Source organism: Mesocricetus auratus, unplaced genomic scaffold, assembly GCF_017639785.1.
Source record: "Mesocricetus auratus isolate SY011 unplaced genomic scaffold, BCM_Maur_2.0 Super-Scaffold_100014, whole genome shotgun sequence".
Taxonomy (NCBI): Eukaryota; Metazoa; Chordata; class Mammalia; order Rodentia; family Cricetidae; genus Mesocricetus; species Mesocricetus auratus.
In genome coordinates, this window is record NW_024429197.1 from 31827093 (window position 1) to 31844809 (window position 17717).

Below are 17717 nucleotides of genomic sequence, written 5' to 3' on the forward strand. Positions count from 1 at the left end.
TTTGGTATCGCCAGACAATGGGGAATTATTCACCACTTTCAAAAGAAATCAGCTATAAAGCCAAGAAACTTAAATGAGTACTACTAAGTAAAAGAAGGCAACCAGAAAAAGCTACAAACTATGATTCGGACTACATAGAATAAAGGGCAATGGGGGTGTCCACATCCTCTCCAGAGGGCTCTGTCTCCAGAAATACTCAACCACACATTATAAGTGTCACTGAGAAAACTAATTTTCATTATTGAAAGAACCCAGTTTTATTTTATTTTGTAGCTCTGGGGATACGCTCCAGGATTTGTCTATGTCTAGCTAGCATGCTATCATTGGGTCATAATCCCTTTATATTACACACACACACACACACACACACACACACACACACACACACGCACGCACGCACGCACGCACGCACGCACGCACTCACGCACACACACACACACACAGATGGCTAAGTGGCTAACAACATTTGTTGTTCTTGCAGAGGACCTGGGTTCTAATCCCAGCACCCACATGTCAACCACCTGAAACTCCAGTTCTAGAGGAGTCTACACTCTCTTCTGACCTCCTCAGGGACCAGGTGTGCAAATGGTGCACAGATGTTTACATTCAAGCAAAACACTCATACACATAAAGTAAATTGATCTTCAAAAACTGGTAAAAGGTAGCTAACATTGAAAGCTAGTCATTTGCAATAGATTGTTTTTTTCTTTTCTTTTCTTTCCTTCCTTTCCCCCTCCTCCTCCTTTTTTCTTCTTCTTCTTCAAGACAGGGTCTCACTACACAACCCTGGCTGACCTGGAACTCCCTGTGTAGACCAGGCTGCTCTCAAACTCACAGAGATCCATCTTCCTCAGCCTCCTGAGTGCTGGGATTAAAGGTATGTGCCACCACAGCAGCCAGAAATCTTTTAATAGGGTCCCTTTTTTGTTCTTTTAAAAAATGACTGTATTTAGGGGGCTGTAAAGATGGCTCAGCAGTTAAGCTGTTCTTCCAGAGGAGCAGGATTCAATTCCCAGCACCCACATGGCAGCTCACAACTGTTTGTAACTCCACTTCCAGGGAATCTGACACCTCACACCAATACACACACATTTATTTTAAAATGACTGCATTATTTTATTGTACAATATTAATTTTACGAAATAGTGGGATTCATCATGACTTAACAAGATCCCTCTCAGTGTGATCTTTTCAAGTGTTAATACAAGAAAAAAAATCAACCAGAGAGAAAGCAAGCCTCTCTCAAAAGGTAACAAAGAACCTGGGAAGATAATAACTAAAGGAGACCTCTGTGCATGTGGTTTGGAATTTTCCATCCACTTGACAGCAAGGCAAACACCTGCTGTCCTGTCTGGCACAGTCCTCTTGTCAGGGTTGGCTGCTGTGCCCTGCACCTTTGTCCGGCTCCGCCTAGTGTTGTCTGGCTGGGGCCTCCCTGTCTGTCCATCCGCCTCAGAGTCAGTTCTCCCCTTGTTGAGATGGGACTGTCCTGGCTAGGGCTATGGCTGAAGCGGCTAGGGGTATTCTTGCAAGTAGCTGTGGAGGTGGCTGTGGGCAAGGTGTTTATGACGCTGTTCCCAGAGAGAGCCAAGCGGAACATCCTGGCCATGGGCCAAAAGACAGGCATGGCCGGGAACCCCCGATTCTCCCCCGACAACTGGGTCCCGACCTTCTTCAGCATCCAGTACTTCTGGTTCGTCCTGAAGGTCCGGTGGCAGAGATTGGAGGACAGGGCTGAGTATGGGGGGCTGGCCCCCAACTGCACGGTGGTCCGCCTCTCAGGACAGAAGTGCAACATCTGGGATTTCATTCAAGGTCAGCAGGCTGCTTCGGCTCAGGGGCTTGGAGCCGTGGGGGCGGGGCGGGTGGAGAGGTGCATTGGAAAACTGCAAAATTTCCGTCATTGCTCATGCTGCTTCTTGTGGGGCTTGCCCTCCTGCTCAGTGGTAGGATTCTCTGAGGCGTTCTCTCTCGGTTGGCATCTCTCCAGGGTTCATATCAAAGGCCATCCACTCTGGCTTCCCAGCCCCTGGATGCAGGCAGCTCCTCTTCAGCTGATGAATTTTTTCTCAGCCTTTAGGCTGACACACAGTGCCACTTCCTGCAAGAAACCAGTCCTGACTTCCCCAGGTTACCCTTGTTATTGCCAATTAGCATTCTAAACTTTGCTTTCCCGACACTCAAGGTTTGCAGTTGTGAGTGGGTACCTAAGTTTCCCGAGCCACACTTCCTAGCCTATAAATTCCACAGCAGGGGATCATAGCTCCAACCCTCTATAGTGCCCCACGTCTGATGCGAGCACATGGGAGCAGTAAAAGATCTCTCAGCCCTCCATCCTCTTCCCCGTCCACTACAATGGTCTGCTTGGGTTCTGGAAGCCTCCTCTCCCTGGAAGAACTCTCTACTCAAGCTCCTTACTTTTTTCAGACTCCACTCCATGGCTGACAAGTCACTTGTTCCTAAGACCACCCGGCGTGGTACCCTGCAGCATCACGCATTCAGAGGAGCCCTGGGCTCAGACTGATGTCATCGCCCCCCACCCCCGTCAAGCTTAGAATGTTCACCCCAAAGCTATTTCCAGGATTCCTTCATTAACTCCATTAGACCAATGTGGGGCTTTGCCCACCTGGGCTTGGCCTCTGTGTGCCTTCGCTAATGCCACGTAATGATTTGGAACACCCACGTTTCCCCATGCACCAGGGTCCAGTTCTCACGCCTGGTCCTCTGGGACGCCACCTCAGATCTCCACACCGAGGGAGATGCTCTCAACCTGCTGGACCCAGGCTTCCCTACCCACCCCGCCCAGCACCTCAAAGAACTGCTTCTCCCTACCCACTGAGCTCCCACCACCCTGCTCCCCTCCAGCAGAGTTCCTCGGGAAAGAGCTGGGTCTGACTCAGTTAAGCCTCTAGGCTTTGTGACAGGGATAAGTCAAGGCTTCTCAGAGCATGTTCTTTGGGACCCAAGACCCTCGGAAAAGCTTCACGACATACAGTTCCCTGGCTAAACTGCTGTGGAAACCCCCATATCCTGTGGTAGCTCCCGGGATGCCACGAGAAAGGGGTCTGCGACAGGTCCAGAGAGGCTCTGAGGCTTAAAAGCAGATCTGCAAAATAACCCCACACTCCCACACACTCCTCCCTCCCTCTCTCTCTCTCTCTCTCTCTCTCTCTCTCTCTCTCTCTCTCTCTCTCTCTCTCTCTCTCTCTCGCTCTCCCCCCCCAAGGAAAGGAAAGCCTTTGAGCAGCTGGCTGGTTCCCAACAACACCCCTTGGGAAATGTAGACCTGATCGAGCCTCCTTGTCCTAGAAGAGAAATGGAGAGGACTGTGAGGCTGAGCTGACTGACTGACTGACTGACTGACTGACTGACTGACTGACGAAGTGGCCAATCAGACCTCTTTCTCCCATTTCTCAGTGCTAAACACTGGAGGAACAGAACAATGTGCTGGGTGTCCATCTGAATGAAGATCGGTTCTCTGAAAGCCACCCTGCCTCAGGGCCAGTTCACGGATACCCCCTGTCAGTGAACTGTCCAATCTTAGTAAAAAAAGAGTTAATTTCTCCAGGCATAGTGACAAATACCTGTTGTCCCACCACTGGAGAAGCAGAGGCAATAGGACTGGAGTTCAGAGCCAACCTGGGGCATATGATAAGAACTGTATCAAAACCCACTGGCTGGGGACACGGCTCAGTGGTGGAGTTCTTGCCTAACATATTCAAGACCCTGGGTTTGATCCTCAGTACAGAAATAAGAACAGGCGAGGCCTGGTGACAGGTACCTGCAATCTCCAGAACTTTGGAAGGAGAGGCCAGAGAGTCAGAAGTTCAAGGCTGTGCTACCTTGAGAGCTGTAGGCCAGCCTTGGCAACACGAGACCCTGATTAAACTAAAAAAAGTGGGATGAAGTGAACGGGAGAGATGGCTCAGCAGTTGAGAATGGTCCCTGCTCTTCTAGAAAGCCTGACTTGGTTTCCCAGCACCCATGTTGGGCAGTTCACAATTGCCTGTAACTCCAGCTCCATGGGATACACCTCCTCTTCCTGGTCTCTGCAGAAACCTGGACTGATATGTACACATGCACACACGCACACATTTAAGCCACCTTTTTCACCTCTGTTCTTTTTTTTTTTAATTTTATTTATTTAATATGTGTAGTGTCCTGCCTGCATGTCTGCCTACAAGCCAGAAGAGGGCACCAGATCTTATTACAGATGGTTGTAAGCCACCATATGGTTGCTGGGAATTGAACTCAGGACCTCTGAAGAGCAGTCAGTGCTTTTAACCTTTGAGCCATCTCTCTAGCCAACTAAACCCTATTTAAGAAAAGCAAAAGGAGTGTATAGTTTGTCCCTGAGCCCTGCTGCTGTATCAGAGAGCAAACAATGCGAGAGGCTGATAGACCACCTAACCTTCATTTATAAAATCGGCTTGATTTCAGCACATTGACCCAGTGTGCCCTGAAGGCACTGGCATTGGTGAAACAGACTTGTATGTCACTGGCTTTTGTCCCAGCACACCACGGGGAGTGAGAGAATGGGAGAGAAGATAGGGCTCTGTGGAAGAGGAGAAGGAAGGCACCCATGGCTAAATGACTGGGAGAACACTAACGGGAGGACACTGGGGAGCTGACAGCATAGTAGCCCTGGAGCCCTGGGCCAGATGAGGGAAAGAATTCAGGGAACAGCACAGGACAGATGGGAGGGGCAGCTGAGTTCCCAGGGGCAGAAACTGCTGAGATCATCAGGGACGAGAGCTGAAGGGTGTCCTGTCTCCTGCCCGCAGGTACACATACTCCTGAAGGCGTTGGTCAGTTTGTTTCCAAATAGAGTCATTAGCTACAAAGATATCCCATAGCTGCTCAGAAACCCCCAGGCCTTTGAAACACTCTGAAGGAAGCTTTGGGTGTGAACACTGAACTCATTTTCCAGCCACAGACCAGGATGCCAGGAAGAGTCCTTACAGAAATCGAATCTAACCAACGCCTTCGCTGTTAGAGATGCAAAGGAAGAGAGTGGCAAAGAGCCTGTTCAGGTCATGCAGTGAGTTCTCAGTGGAGTGGGAACAAGAGCTTGTGATTCTGGCCTGCTTTTTATTGTTGAGTGCGGCACCAGGGCCACCGGGAGACTCTTGGCCGTCTCCAGTCCTTTGCATGGCCCTGAACAGGGACTCACATGCACAGTATGCACACACTTCTGAGAATCACACACACGCACGGAGTAAACTTGGATCGGCAGTCTCTGCAAGTTCACAGGGGAGGCCTCACCTAGTAATGAGAAAGGGGGCTTCTCTGTGGAGACAGCTTGGGCCAGAGGCTCACTCACATGCTGGCGTGGGGGAAGGGCACAGCATGAGCCCAGGCCAGCTGCACTCTAGAACTGTTTCCTACTTATGCAACAAAGCAGACATAACTTTGAGTCTTTCCCTGACACCTCACAATGTGGACTGTGGCCTGTGGACACTAGCAAGGTGCCAGCCATGAGCACCCATCCGTCGACAGGGCGCAAAGTGCAGACTTTGCCCTGGCTACTCAACATCATGACAGACATGCTCTACATAAGTAAACATATGGCCCTGTCCCTTCTAGGGCCTGTTGGATTTTTGCCCGTGAAAAGCAAAATTCCAGATGCCTAGCATTTCGAGCTGGCCCTGACCTGAAAGCACTTTTCTTGTCTGAAGAGTAGCTCTCTAGAGTCATCTCAGTTCAGTGACTGACCACTTGTCAGTGACTGGCCTCAGAGGCTTTCCTGCTAAGGCCTGGGCCTCCCTGACATGTGGGGACAGGGAGGACCCCGCTCTGGAACCTACCAGGTCCACCAGGGAAAACAGTCTGTTGACCAGACAAGGAGGGCTTTGTGTCTGCAGAGAAACCAGCAAGAGGAACTTCACACTGAAGGCTGAAAATTTAGGTCTTTCTTTCTTTCTTTCCTTCTTTCTTTCTTTCTTTCTTTCTTTCTTTCTTTCTTTCTTTCTTCCTTCCTTCCTTTCTTTCTTTCTTTCTTCCTTCCTTCCCCCTCTTTATTTATCTGTCTATCTATCTATGTATTTTGTATGCGTGTATTTACATGTACCCATGCACACACCACAGTGCGCATGTGAAGGTCAGAGGACAACAAAGGAGCAGGTTCTCCCCTTCACCATGCAGGCTCTGGAATCAAACTGAGGTCATCAGCCTTAGCAGCAAGCACCTTTAATTCTGAGCCATCTCGCTGGCCCCATATTAGGAAATTATAACTATGTGTGCTTCCCCTTTTATTTGACTACTAGAACACTCTTAAGTCAAATGAACAGCTCTGTTATAAGGAATGCTCGGGACACAGCTCAGTAGTAGAACTCTTGTCTAGCACATTTGAGGCCTGGGTTCACTCTCCAGCATTGCCAAAAACTAAGCTGAATTTCAAAAGGCACATAGCACCTGAGAGCCTCTTAGCTCCATTTCCCCTCCTGCTCTACACTTCCCAGAAGGCTGTGGTCTTTTCCCCTGGTTACTATTTGCTGTTTTAACATATGTGCAAGCTGCCTCAAATCCTGTGCAGGAAAGGAAGATGTGTAGCTGATGACATGAACCACAAGCCAGCTGAGGAGCCCTCCGCCACTATCTAGCAGCGTGTCCTTCAGTTCTGCCTGGCCTGCCTGTGCATTAGCTGAGGACCCCACTTTCCCAGTGCTGTCCAGCTCCTGACCCCCCCCCCACCGCTCTGTCTTTTCTCCACACGACAGCTAGTGTGCCTTTCAAGTTTGAATCTGATCACCGCTGCAAGCAGCAGACTTCACTCTGGTCTCCTTTTAAAAATGTTATTATACCAGACGGTGGTGGTGCACGCCTTTAATTCCAGGACTCAGGAGGCAGAGGCAGGCGGATCTCTGTGAGTTTTAGGACAGCCTGGTCTACAGAGTGAGTTCCAGGGCAACCAGGGCTGTCATATATAGAAACCTTGCCTTGGAAAACTCCCCCAAAATTTAATTACATATTTTATTTTTATTTGCATGTGTGCATATATGCACATGTGTGTGGGCAGAAGTGTTTCACAAGTGTGTCAGATGCATGTGTGGAGGTCAGAGAACAACTTGTGGAATGGAAAAATGGTTGAAGGGGAAAAAGCATCTGTAGCCAAATCAGACAACCTGAGTTCAATCGCCAGGACTCATGTGGTGGCAAGAACGAATAGACTCTTGCAATCTTGCAAGTTGTCATCTTCTGACCTCCACACAGATACCTATAGACCTCCACACACACACACACACACACACACACACACACACACACACACACACACACACACACACAGAGAGAGAGAGAGAGAGAGAGAGAGAGAGAGAGAGAGAGAGAGAGAGAGAGAGAGGGAACACAATCGCCAAGGAACACATGAGAAGGAGTTTGGATTGCCCAGAACTAAAGCCTCTGGAGATGGGTATGGGATGTCTTTTAGTATCAGCACTTAGACCAGATCTTGCAGTCACCATTGTCGAGATGTCCATCACCATCCCTAAGGTACCACCAGGCTGTGAATGAGTTCTATTTCAGTGACTCTGGAATCAAGGACCTGGATGGGGGAGTGCTGTCTGCCTCCAGCTGCTAGGGCAGGGGTCATACCTGCTTCTTCTGTCTTCCACATAGCAAAGCTGGGCGCACTGTCTTATCAATCATACAAGAATAAGGAATTCCAAATGAGAAAAGGGATTATGGAACCAGGCAGGCAGGAATTATAGCATGCACCCACCAGCCTGGCTTTATAGAGCCAGGACTTCTCAACACAGCTAGGATAAACCCGGCACCTACTGCTGTGGCCCATTGCAGTCTGTGCTAACACTACCCTCGGTACTCCCCTGCCCAGTTCCAGACAGTGGTCTTCCAGACCCTTAAAGGAACTGGGGTCTGTCCCGCCTCGATGACTTTGTCCACCAACTCACTTTGCCTGGAATGCCCTCCTTCCGTTCCCCGGGCTGGTTTGTTCCTGTCTTTCCCCTCTGGGGTTGAGTGGCATATCCCCAGAGGCCCTGCCTGCTCCCCCTGTCTGCAGTAGGCCGTCCTTTATGATCTCTTTCCTAACACTTGTCACAATGTCACAACGCTTCTCTGTGCTTACTTGATGTGGCCTGTCTCCTTGCTAAACAAACAAACTTCACTGTACATGGGGACAGACTCCTGGGGGCCTCCTGCACTGACATCTATCTGCCTGTGGTGGGTGAAACTGTCATACTGTAAATGTTGAATAAATGCTTCTAGGTAGAATGAGAAATGTGCTCAAAATGGGGACATGAGTAGGAACCCTTCAGGAGCCAGAAGCATCATGGGAGACCCGGCAGCTGAAATAGGTCGTGTCACTGTGCAGGGACAGTCAGCCTCCAATGTGTGACAAGAGCTCAGCAGGGCTCGGCATTAGCCATAGAAACCTCAGGATATAGTGGTAACTCCCCAGGGCTTTCCTGAGCCTTGACTGAGGAATTACAGAAGACTTTTACCTAGCGCTGACGTCATAGGTTCGGTGAGACTAGGGACTCCCACAGGGTCCCACACACGGAAGGTCTCACACTTGGGGATTTGTATTCTGCAGTAGCTAGTTTGAAATTCCTCATGATTTCACCTTTTAGGAGAGTGGGGTCGTGAGACAGGGTCTCACTATATGATGGGTCTCAAACTCACGGCAATCGCCTACCTCAGTCTCCCCAGTTCTGGGACTACAAGCCTGGAACACCATGCCCAGCCATGTTTTCATCCTTGGGTCTGCACTTAGTTGTTAAGCCTTGTGGGACAATGGATGAGCTCTGAGGGCTTGGACCCTCAGCCCACACAAGTACAGTCTTTTTCTGGATGCCCATGTCCTCTGAGACTCACTCTTCTACTGCTGGGAGTGCCCGCCTTCTCCCCCAGTGACTGCTGCCACCTTCTGTCCCCAAAGGGGCAAAATGGCTGGACAGGAAAGACAGGATCTAGTGTGGGCACCCCATGATGTCTCGTGGCAGGGTACTGTCCCCTTCATGAGCTGGCATGGACACTGTACGAGACTCGGAGGGAAAGTCTCCTTGTCAGTCAGCCTCTTCCCCATGGAGACACCGGAACACCCAGCAACAGAAGAGGTAATACCCAGATGGAGGAAGGTCAGGCAGGCAGGAGGGGACGCTTCTGCCTCCCCTTCCGTGCTCCAGGCCGAGAGTGTTTCGGTCTGGAGGAGACGGAGGTTTATGCACAAGCCCACTGAGCTGCAAGATGACTACAGGGCTGCTCTCACCCTCCTGCTGTCCTTGTGCTTCAGGGAGTGTGGCATTAAAAGCAGCACCATGCCAGGTGACAAGAAAGACCACAGAAGGCATGAGGAATGTGCTTAGCAGATTTAGCGGCGTCAGCCTCGTTTCTGAAGATTTCATCTTGCAGCAGGCCCCACCCCTGTTCCCTTTGGGACACCCTCTACCCCGTTTCACTACTTGAGCTCAAGGAGTAGATACAAGCTTCTTGCAATCGTGTACATTTATTGAGCATCTAGTTTGTGCCAGGGCCTATATTTGGATTTCTTTTTTTTTTTTTTTTTTTTTTTTTGGTTTTTCGAGACAGGGTTTCTCTGTATTGTTTTGGAGGCTGTCTTGGAACTCGCTCTGTAGACCAGGCTGGCCTCAAACTCATAGAGATCCGCCTGCCTCTGCCTCCCAAGTGCTGGGATTAAAGGTGTGTGCCACCAACACCCAGCCGGATTTCTTTTTTTTTTTTATTGTATGTATGAGTGCCTGTGTGTATGTATGTGCACCACTTGTGTGCCTGGTGCTGCAGAGACTGGTTAGAAGAGGGCATCTGATCCCTGGAACTGATTGTGAACCACCTAGTGTGGGTGCCGAGAACAGAACCTGTGTAAGATCAGCTTAAACTGCTGAGCTGTTGTTCCAGCTTCCTGTAGAGTATGTGTTGTCATGTCCATTGTGCACGAGGAAACAGGTACTTTTCATAGAAAGAGCCCTGACTCAAGTCCAGAAGCCGACGTTCATTTGAACTCCACTGCTGGCCTGCTGTGTGTGGATGCTGTGTGTGGATGCTGTGTGTGGATGCTGTGTGTGGATGCTGTGTGTGGATGCTGTGTGTGGATGCTGAAGCAAGTCCATACTTCAGATCCCTGGTGAGAATGAAAAGAATTGCCAGGCATGGAGATGCACACTTGGAGGCAGAGCTCTGTGAGTTCATTTCCAGCCTGGTCTACATGGTGAGTTCCATGGTAGCCAGTACTATACAGTGAGGCCTTCCTTGTCTCAAAAAAAGGAAGTAACTACTCATCTTGAATATTAGCAATCATATCCCATAGAGGATGTATATCTGCCTACCCTTATAAACTACAGCCTGAGAGGAAGGAATTCTTCTATTATTTTAATTACCATTTAGCATCTACATTTGTCATTGAGACCCTAATAAAACCTCTGGTTTCAGGGGCAAAAGTCAGCCTTAGCCCCCACTAGCCACACTGTCTTGGTTTGGGCTCTCCACCAAGGTCTCATCCCACAGGGTCAGAAGGAACAGATTTGAATTCAGGAGGGAAGATGTTACAGAAGAAAGCTATGCAAGTCATGGCCCCTGATGGTTCTTTTTGTTGCAGAAAACAGGCCGCTGGTGTTGAATTTTGGCAGCTGTACCTGACCTTCGTTTCTTTTCAAATTGGACCAATTCAAGAGACTTGTAGACGACTTCACCTCCACAGCAGATTTCCTCATCATTTACATTGAAGAGGCTCACGCGGCAGGTGCAAAGACTCTTGCCTGCTCCGCTCTTCCCACGCTCTTCTTCTCCCATCCTCCAAGCACATCTCATAGTGGGGGTGGGGGAGGGGAAGGTGGGAGAGCCAGAGAAGCCCTGCGCTGGCCTTCCCGCTGCCTCTTCCTCCACAGTCTGCTTTCAGCCAGGGCACACAGAGAAGTCTGAAGAGGAGCACAGATAAGTGAGGGGTCAAGAGAAGGCAACTGCTTTGAGACCATTTACAAGGAGCTGAGACCCAAAGTGTCATGAAAATGGTTTCCCTATAGCTATTTTTCAGGATATATCCTAAGATCAAAGAGACAATATGGCCTGTCTGGAGTGTAGCTCACCAAACTTTGGTGAGCCCCCATGCTCCTGGGGTCCTGCTAAGGCATATGCCTTCACAGGCCTGGGCTGAGTTCTAGGTGATGACTCTGCCTCTTGTGTGAGGACCACACTCGGAGGAACACTGCTACAGGATAGCTCTTACTCGATGAGGTTCGGTTCTCATCACATTTGGTAGACAACTTAAAATATCATGGGGTAATAAGTACGTGGGTCATCTCAGGGGCTGTCACCGCCCTGTCTCTTCCCAGCTATGGAGATTACAGATCTCAGTGGACTGCCCAGGGCCTACTTCTCACAGAGAGACTCACTGTGCCTTGTGTTTGAGCTCTTGCTGCCTAAGCTGATCTTTAAAAATATCTACTATAGAAAGGCTTACATATACGTAAAACTACAGAATCCCCCAGTGCTGGGATTAAAGCCATGAGCCACCGCTGCTCAGTCACTCAGAGCAGTAGTTCTTAAACTGTCTTGTACATTAGAATCATGGAGAAGACTGAAAACACACACTTTAGAGCCCGGTCCTCTGTGACCTAGTGCAGGGAATCCCGGGGACTAACAAGCTCTCAGGGGGACCACACACCTGAATAACCACTGCTCTGACCTCTGCCCTTAAACGCAGTTGAGGTACCAGCAACCTTGGCATCCTGGGAATGGGCTATACTCTCACTGCCCTCCCCCAGACAGACTTTTCCTCCAACAAAGTCCCCAGTGGCTCAAAAGTAGGCTAACGATCAAGAAACACTTTGGCTATGTCTCATTGAAGACCCAAGGCCTACCAGGTAGCGCTGGAGTTCTGGTAACACCTGTGTGGCCTTGTATTTCACCTGTCAGGAGCCAGATTCTAAGAGGGCGCTACCATGTGGAGCTTTCTGTTAAAAGTAGGTGGGACTTAGACCACGAGAACCGAATGTCACATCCACCAGACTGCAGCCTAACCTTCCTCTTGCAGATGGCTGGGCTTTTAGGAACAACGTGGACATCAAGCAGCACCGAAGCCTCCAGGACCGCCTGCAGGCGGCCCACCTGCTGCTGGCCAGGAATCCCGCGTGCCCCGTGGTGGTGGACACGATGCGGAACCAGAGCAGCCAGCTCTATGCAGCCCTACCTGAGAGGCTCTACGTGGTGCATGAGGGCAGGATCTGCTACAAGGTGGTGACCCGGGCCAGAGGTCCGGGAAGGGCGAGGGGTTGGCGTCACAGGGGCAGAAGAGGGCAAACTGTATTCCATTACTTCTCACCACGTAATCTGGGCGAGTCCTTTAATCTCAAAGCCTTCCAGTCTTGTCTTCTGCAAGATGAGATTGGTCTCCACCTGGTGCACTGTGAAGTGTGCCCGTGAGCATGCCAGCATTTCACTAGAGCTGCAACCTCCTGGCTGCCTCAGCACCCAGAGGCTGGCTTAGTCCTTATCTCCTCTTGTTGTTTAGTTTTCTTTTATTATTTATTTTTTGAGACAAGGTCTCTCTACATAGCTCCAGCTGGTCTTGAACTCACAGAGATCCACCTGTCTCTGCCTCCTGAATGCTGGGGTTGAAGGTGTGCCCATCATGCCCAGCCTTTATTTTTCATTTTTTAAATTACATTTTATTTATTTTACATGTGTGAAGGAGGGCACATGCACGCCTCTGTGAGTGTGGGGGGTCAGAGCGTAACCTGTGGGGGTCAGTTTCTCCTTTCACCAGGTGAGTCTTGACACTCAAACTCAGGACATCCGGCTTGGCCAAAGGCACACTCAGCCCCTGAGCCATCTCAATGGCTTTTGGCTTTAAGATGAGTGAGAAAATGTTTCTATTTCATACATGATTCTCAGAGAAGGGATAACTTGCCCAAGGTTACCAGGCAAGCAGAAGAGGAAGGCTCTGGAGCTGTCACTGCTGAGAAGGACCTGGTGACTAGAAGCTAGAAATGAAACAGGAAAATGACTTGGACACTGAGTCAGGCCAGCTTCATAGCAACTGTTTCCCTCTCAAAGTTTCTGTCTGGTTAGGTAAAGAGAGTAATCATAGCCAATACCCATCAGACACAATTAGCCTACCCAGAGGGTAGAAGCTAAGTTGTGTAGTTCTGAAGGGATTTCAGACCTTGAGAACAGACTATGGATGGCTAGCCACATAGATGACAAGCTGATTCTACAACATGCTGGTGAAACAAAGAACAACCGTACAGATGGAGCCCCAGGGTGCAAGGGTCACAGTAGAAGACCCACCTTCCCTTCTCCCTGAGAACTCATCTTTGTCTGTCTGTCTGTCTGTCTGTCTGTCTGTCTGTCTGTCTATCTATCTATCTATCTATCTATCTATCTATCTATCTTTTTAGAGACAGGGTTTCTCTGTGTAGCCCTGGCTGTCCTGGAACTCACTCTGTAGACCAGGCTGGCCTCAAACTCACAGAGAGCCACCTGCCCGTGCTTCCCGAGTGATGGGATTAAAGGCATGTGCCATCACACTCAGAGAGACCTAATCTTAAGATGACACTACTGAGGCAAGCTGGACCCTGAGTCCCTACCCTGGGTAGGCCCTGTGCAGGTAGAAGAAATACAGAGTGACCCCTGGTTTACGTTGAAGGTATCCGCAGTCTAGAGGCTAAGAAAGACACAAACAAGAGCAGTGGAGAAGAAAAGACGATCAGCCTTTAAGAAGCTTGCCACACAAGCACAGGGACCTGAATTTGGTACCCAGAACCCATGTGAAAAAGCTCAGCCCAGTGGTGTGCACTTAGAATCCCAGTGCTAGGGATTAGAAACAGGCAGGTGGAAGCTGCCCTGGATTGACAGGTAACTCTCACACAGATATTCTTGCTAGGGTAGCGGTGGCAGCGGCAGTGGTGGCAGTGGTGGTGGCGGCAGTAGTAAATGCCTTTAATCCCAGCACACAGATATCATTACTGGGATGCCAAGATTGCAGACAGGGCTCTGCAGACAGGGAGTCTAACCTAATTGGTAAGCCCTAGTGAGAGACCCTGTCTCAAAAAACAAGGTTATAGCTGGAAATACGGCTCAGCAGCTAAGGACTTGTCTGCTCTTCCAGGGGACCTGAGTTCAGGTCCCAGCTCCCATGTGAGGCAGCTCACAACCACCTGTAACTCCAGCTTCCGGGGTTCTCACATCTTCAACTTTATGAGCACTTGCTCTGGAGCTCACACACCCATCCCTTTCTATATAGAGAATGGGAAGGACAGAGAGAGAGAGAGAGAGAGAGAGAGAGAGAGAGAGAGAGAGAGAGAGAGAGAGAGAGAGAGAGAGAGAGAGAGAGAGGGGAGTGGGTATCAGTGAGCCATGTGCTGTAAGATTTCAGAGCAGGGGTCAGAGAAGCTTTTCTGCTGATGAGCCAGAGAGTAAATATTTTACTTTATGAGCCAAGTCTCTGAGTCCCCAACAGTTCAATTCTGCTGTTAGAACACCGAAGATGTTGAGGACATGGTGGGAATGAAAGCATGGTGTCAGAATTGATCTGGCTCTCAGGCTTCGGGTTTCCTCCTCCTGGGGGAAGGGCAGGCTTTTCCGAGCAACTGGACAGCTTGTGCCTTGAACAGCAAGGAGTCCACCAAGCCATCTCCAGGAGGGAAATTTGTTGAGAATATCAGAAGCAGGTGGGTAAGGTGTGAGGCACATTAGGACAAGGCATGAGGAGGGAGGGAATTAGGCATTTAGACAACCAGGGTCTGGTTCTGTACCAGGGAATTTCATCTTCCTCCAAAGGTCAAGAAGAGCCACAGGAAGCTTTTGAGAGCACGATTTGATTGGATCTGTACTTTAGGGAGATCACTGGTGTCTGTGAATAGAGGACAAAGAGAACAGGGACCGAGGACAGAAAGTACTATAGTTGCCCGAAACGGGATGAGGAGGGCTGAGTGAGGGCGGCGGGTGTGGCGAGTCAGAGGCGGTTCTACAGAAAAGAACTCAATGTGGAGGCTGATGTGCGAGAGTTTGGTCCCCTTCTCCTAAACCTCTGTCATTTGCCTCTGGCCTCCCTCCTAATTCCCTGCCCAGTCTTCAGGTAAAATGTTGGTATCACTCTCCACAAGTTCCCTGAGTGGCATGACCTACCTCAAGGCTGAATCTGTCCTGTGTTGAAAACTCCCATATGGATGTATCATTAGCCCAGACCTCTCAGCCAAGCACAGACACGACATGCATTGTAGGGTGGGACCAATGACACCTGACATCTCTCTTGCAGGGTAAACCTGGCCCTTGGAACTACAACCCAGAAGAGGTCCGCGCTGTCCTGGAAAAGCTTTGCACTTCACCTGGGCACACGGCTCAACTCTAGGGAACCAACAGGAGGGCTCCCCAAGCTTGGTGCTCTCCCAACCCCAGTCAGGTGCCTTTTTACCTTTGACCTGTGTTCCCAGCTGAACTACCAGTAGGGATGTTTCTGATTTAAATAACTCACAGGGAGGCAATGTAGGTCACAGCACACAACCAACACAAATTATTACAACCAGGAAATAAAGCAATACTGAGCTTTAGCAAAAGCGAATGTGCACTCCGCACTGCTCCCACAGCAGAGACCACCAGTCCAGGGTTTAACATCTTCTGGCGGGAGGGCACTCAAGCACCACTGGGAGACTTCTGAAGTGTAGTGACTCTTGTGATGATCTCAAGAGCTTTGATATGGCATCCTTTACATTCAATCCGTCTGACCAAATTTGCCACTCCTAGACCCAATCATTTAAAATGCTGAGCAGTTGTTTTTTCTCTTTTTGTGTGTGTGTGTGCTTTGTTTTGATACCAAGCAGAGGACGTATTTCCACTTGTTAATAAGAGATGAGGAATTGAAGGCGGAGAAAGTGGGAACCAAAGAAAACAGATTTCTTTCTAGCCAAAATATTGAAATCAGTTGGTAATGTTAGTGATAGGCGTTTCCATGGCAACACAATCTAATTCCACTTCTCTGGTTCTCTGGTGCTGAACCAGAAGCTTTGTAACTTTGACCAATCGAACCACAGGCACTGGCAAAAGCTACCGTGCAGACCCTGTTGAAACTCTGTTCACTGACTCACATGTCTCTTATTGGTCCTTCGTATTAGATGGCATTGGACTGATGGGCAACCATCGGTCTGTCTGTTGTGACTGCTTCTTTTCATATTTGCTTATGATGGTCACAGTGCAAAGTACACAGAGCTGTGCCTTGATTTTTTTCAAATGTTGTAAGAGGCAACACCAACATGCTAATAATAATTAAAAATCTGTCAGTCTATTTTGAGTGGCATCAGTGTGATCTGTGCATCTTCTCTTCTAACTTGTGTTTGGCCTGACCTATCTTTCAGGATAGCACACGTCATTTCATTGGCTAAAACATCACTTGCTGGAGGGGCCCCATTCGGGAAGAATGCTCACACGTGGCACATGTCTACGTGTATTATCTTGTGGAATGTTGCTGAAGGGATGTAACTTTTCACATCACAACAGAAGTTCCTTGAGAGGTGATGAGAGAATGCACATGGCAAACATGCTAGCATAAGTCTTAGTTATCACTGGGTGTAGCTTGAGCAAAGGAGACCTCAAAGCCCACCCCACAGTGACAGACTTACTTCAACAGACCACACCTACTTCAGCAAGGCCACACCTCCTAATAGTGCCACTCCCTTTGGGGCCGTTTTCTTTCAAACCACCACATCCTCCAAAGGGTATTATTTATCCCCACTTGTGGATAAAGAGTCAGGGCTCAGAGTAGTGTAAATTCTCTGAGCTGATAAACAACACATTGATGTTTGCCCTGGCTGAAGGTCAGAACCCTGTATCCATTCTGATTATCAGTTAAGCTGCCTCAGTACCCTGAATAATAAAATGGGACATCAGTAGTGCCTCTCCAGAGGATTTATAAGCAAAACCTTAGAACCATGCCTGGCTCAAAGAAAGTGCCACAAGAGTGTAGCTGTTGTCATGATGTCAACTGCCTCCTTGGGGTCCCCTTGTTTCAGAGTGAGGGTGTGTGAAAGGACAGTAAGTCACTGAATAAAAATTCTCTGCACTGCCAAAGCAACTAGCTAAGCCAGGTGTGAGTCTGTGCGGTGACAGTGGGAACAAATGGCCATCAGGGTAGCAGGACTGAAGCGGAGCCAGGCACTGCCCTCCTTCAGCGCTCGCTCGGCAAGACTGCGCGCTTCTGAACCACTTCTCACACTCCTTCAGCTCCTGTCTGTAAGTACAAACTCGCACTTGTCAGCCAGTGCTAACAGCTGGAACTGCCTTCCTTAGGGTTCTATTGCTTCTATTCCACACTTCCTAACAGGGCCATTTTCGTTCAAACCACCACAGAAACCACATTTTTAGAATAAAATAGACTTCTATCTTCCCAGTTCAGTTCCTTTCACTACACCACGCAGTGAGAGCTGATTCTTCCGGGTGCAGAGTGATGCAAAGGTGTCTTCGTTAATGTTCTACTGCTGTGAAGAGACACCGTGACCACAGCAACTCTTACAAAGGAAAACATTTCACTGGGGCTGGCTTACAGCTTCAGGGTTTAGTCCATTATTGTCACTGCAGGAAACACCGTGGCATGACACAGTGCTGGGAAGGTAGCTGACAGCGCTACATTTGGGTAGGCAAGCAGTAGGAAGAGAGGACACTGGGCCTGGCTTGAGTTATTCGAAACCCCCAAATCTACCACCATAGCACTCTTACTCCAACAAAGCCACACTTCCTAATAGTGTCATCCC

At 49.2% G+C, this 17717-nt stretch overlaps 2 protein-coding genes across 2 annotated transcripts in view; one reads left to right on the forward strand and one right to left on the reverse strand.

Annotated features, from left to right (window-relative positions):
• Positions 1–1397: 1397 nt before the first annotated feature.
• Positions 1398–16255, forward strand: Dio1 (iodothyronine deiodinase 1). The gene is made up of 4 exons (XM_005072242.4): positions 1398–1815; positions 10574–10717; positions 12008–12207; positions 15233–16255. The coding sequence occupies exons 1-4, from the start codon at positions 1479–1481 to the stop codon at positions 15323–15325; spliced, it is 774 nt and encodes a 257-aa protein (XP_005072299.2). The 5' UTR covers positions 1398–1478; the 3' UTR covers positions 15326–16255.
• The window catches only part of Hspb11 (heat shock protein family B (small) member 11), a 40234-nt gene continuing 32854 nt past the window's right edge, over positions 10338–17717 (reverse strand). The window contains exon 7 of the mRNA XM_013114902.3: positions 10338–10892. The gene's annotated coding sequence lies outside the window, so the exon portion shown is untranslated. The remainder of the gene's footprint in view (positions 10893–17717) is intronic.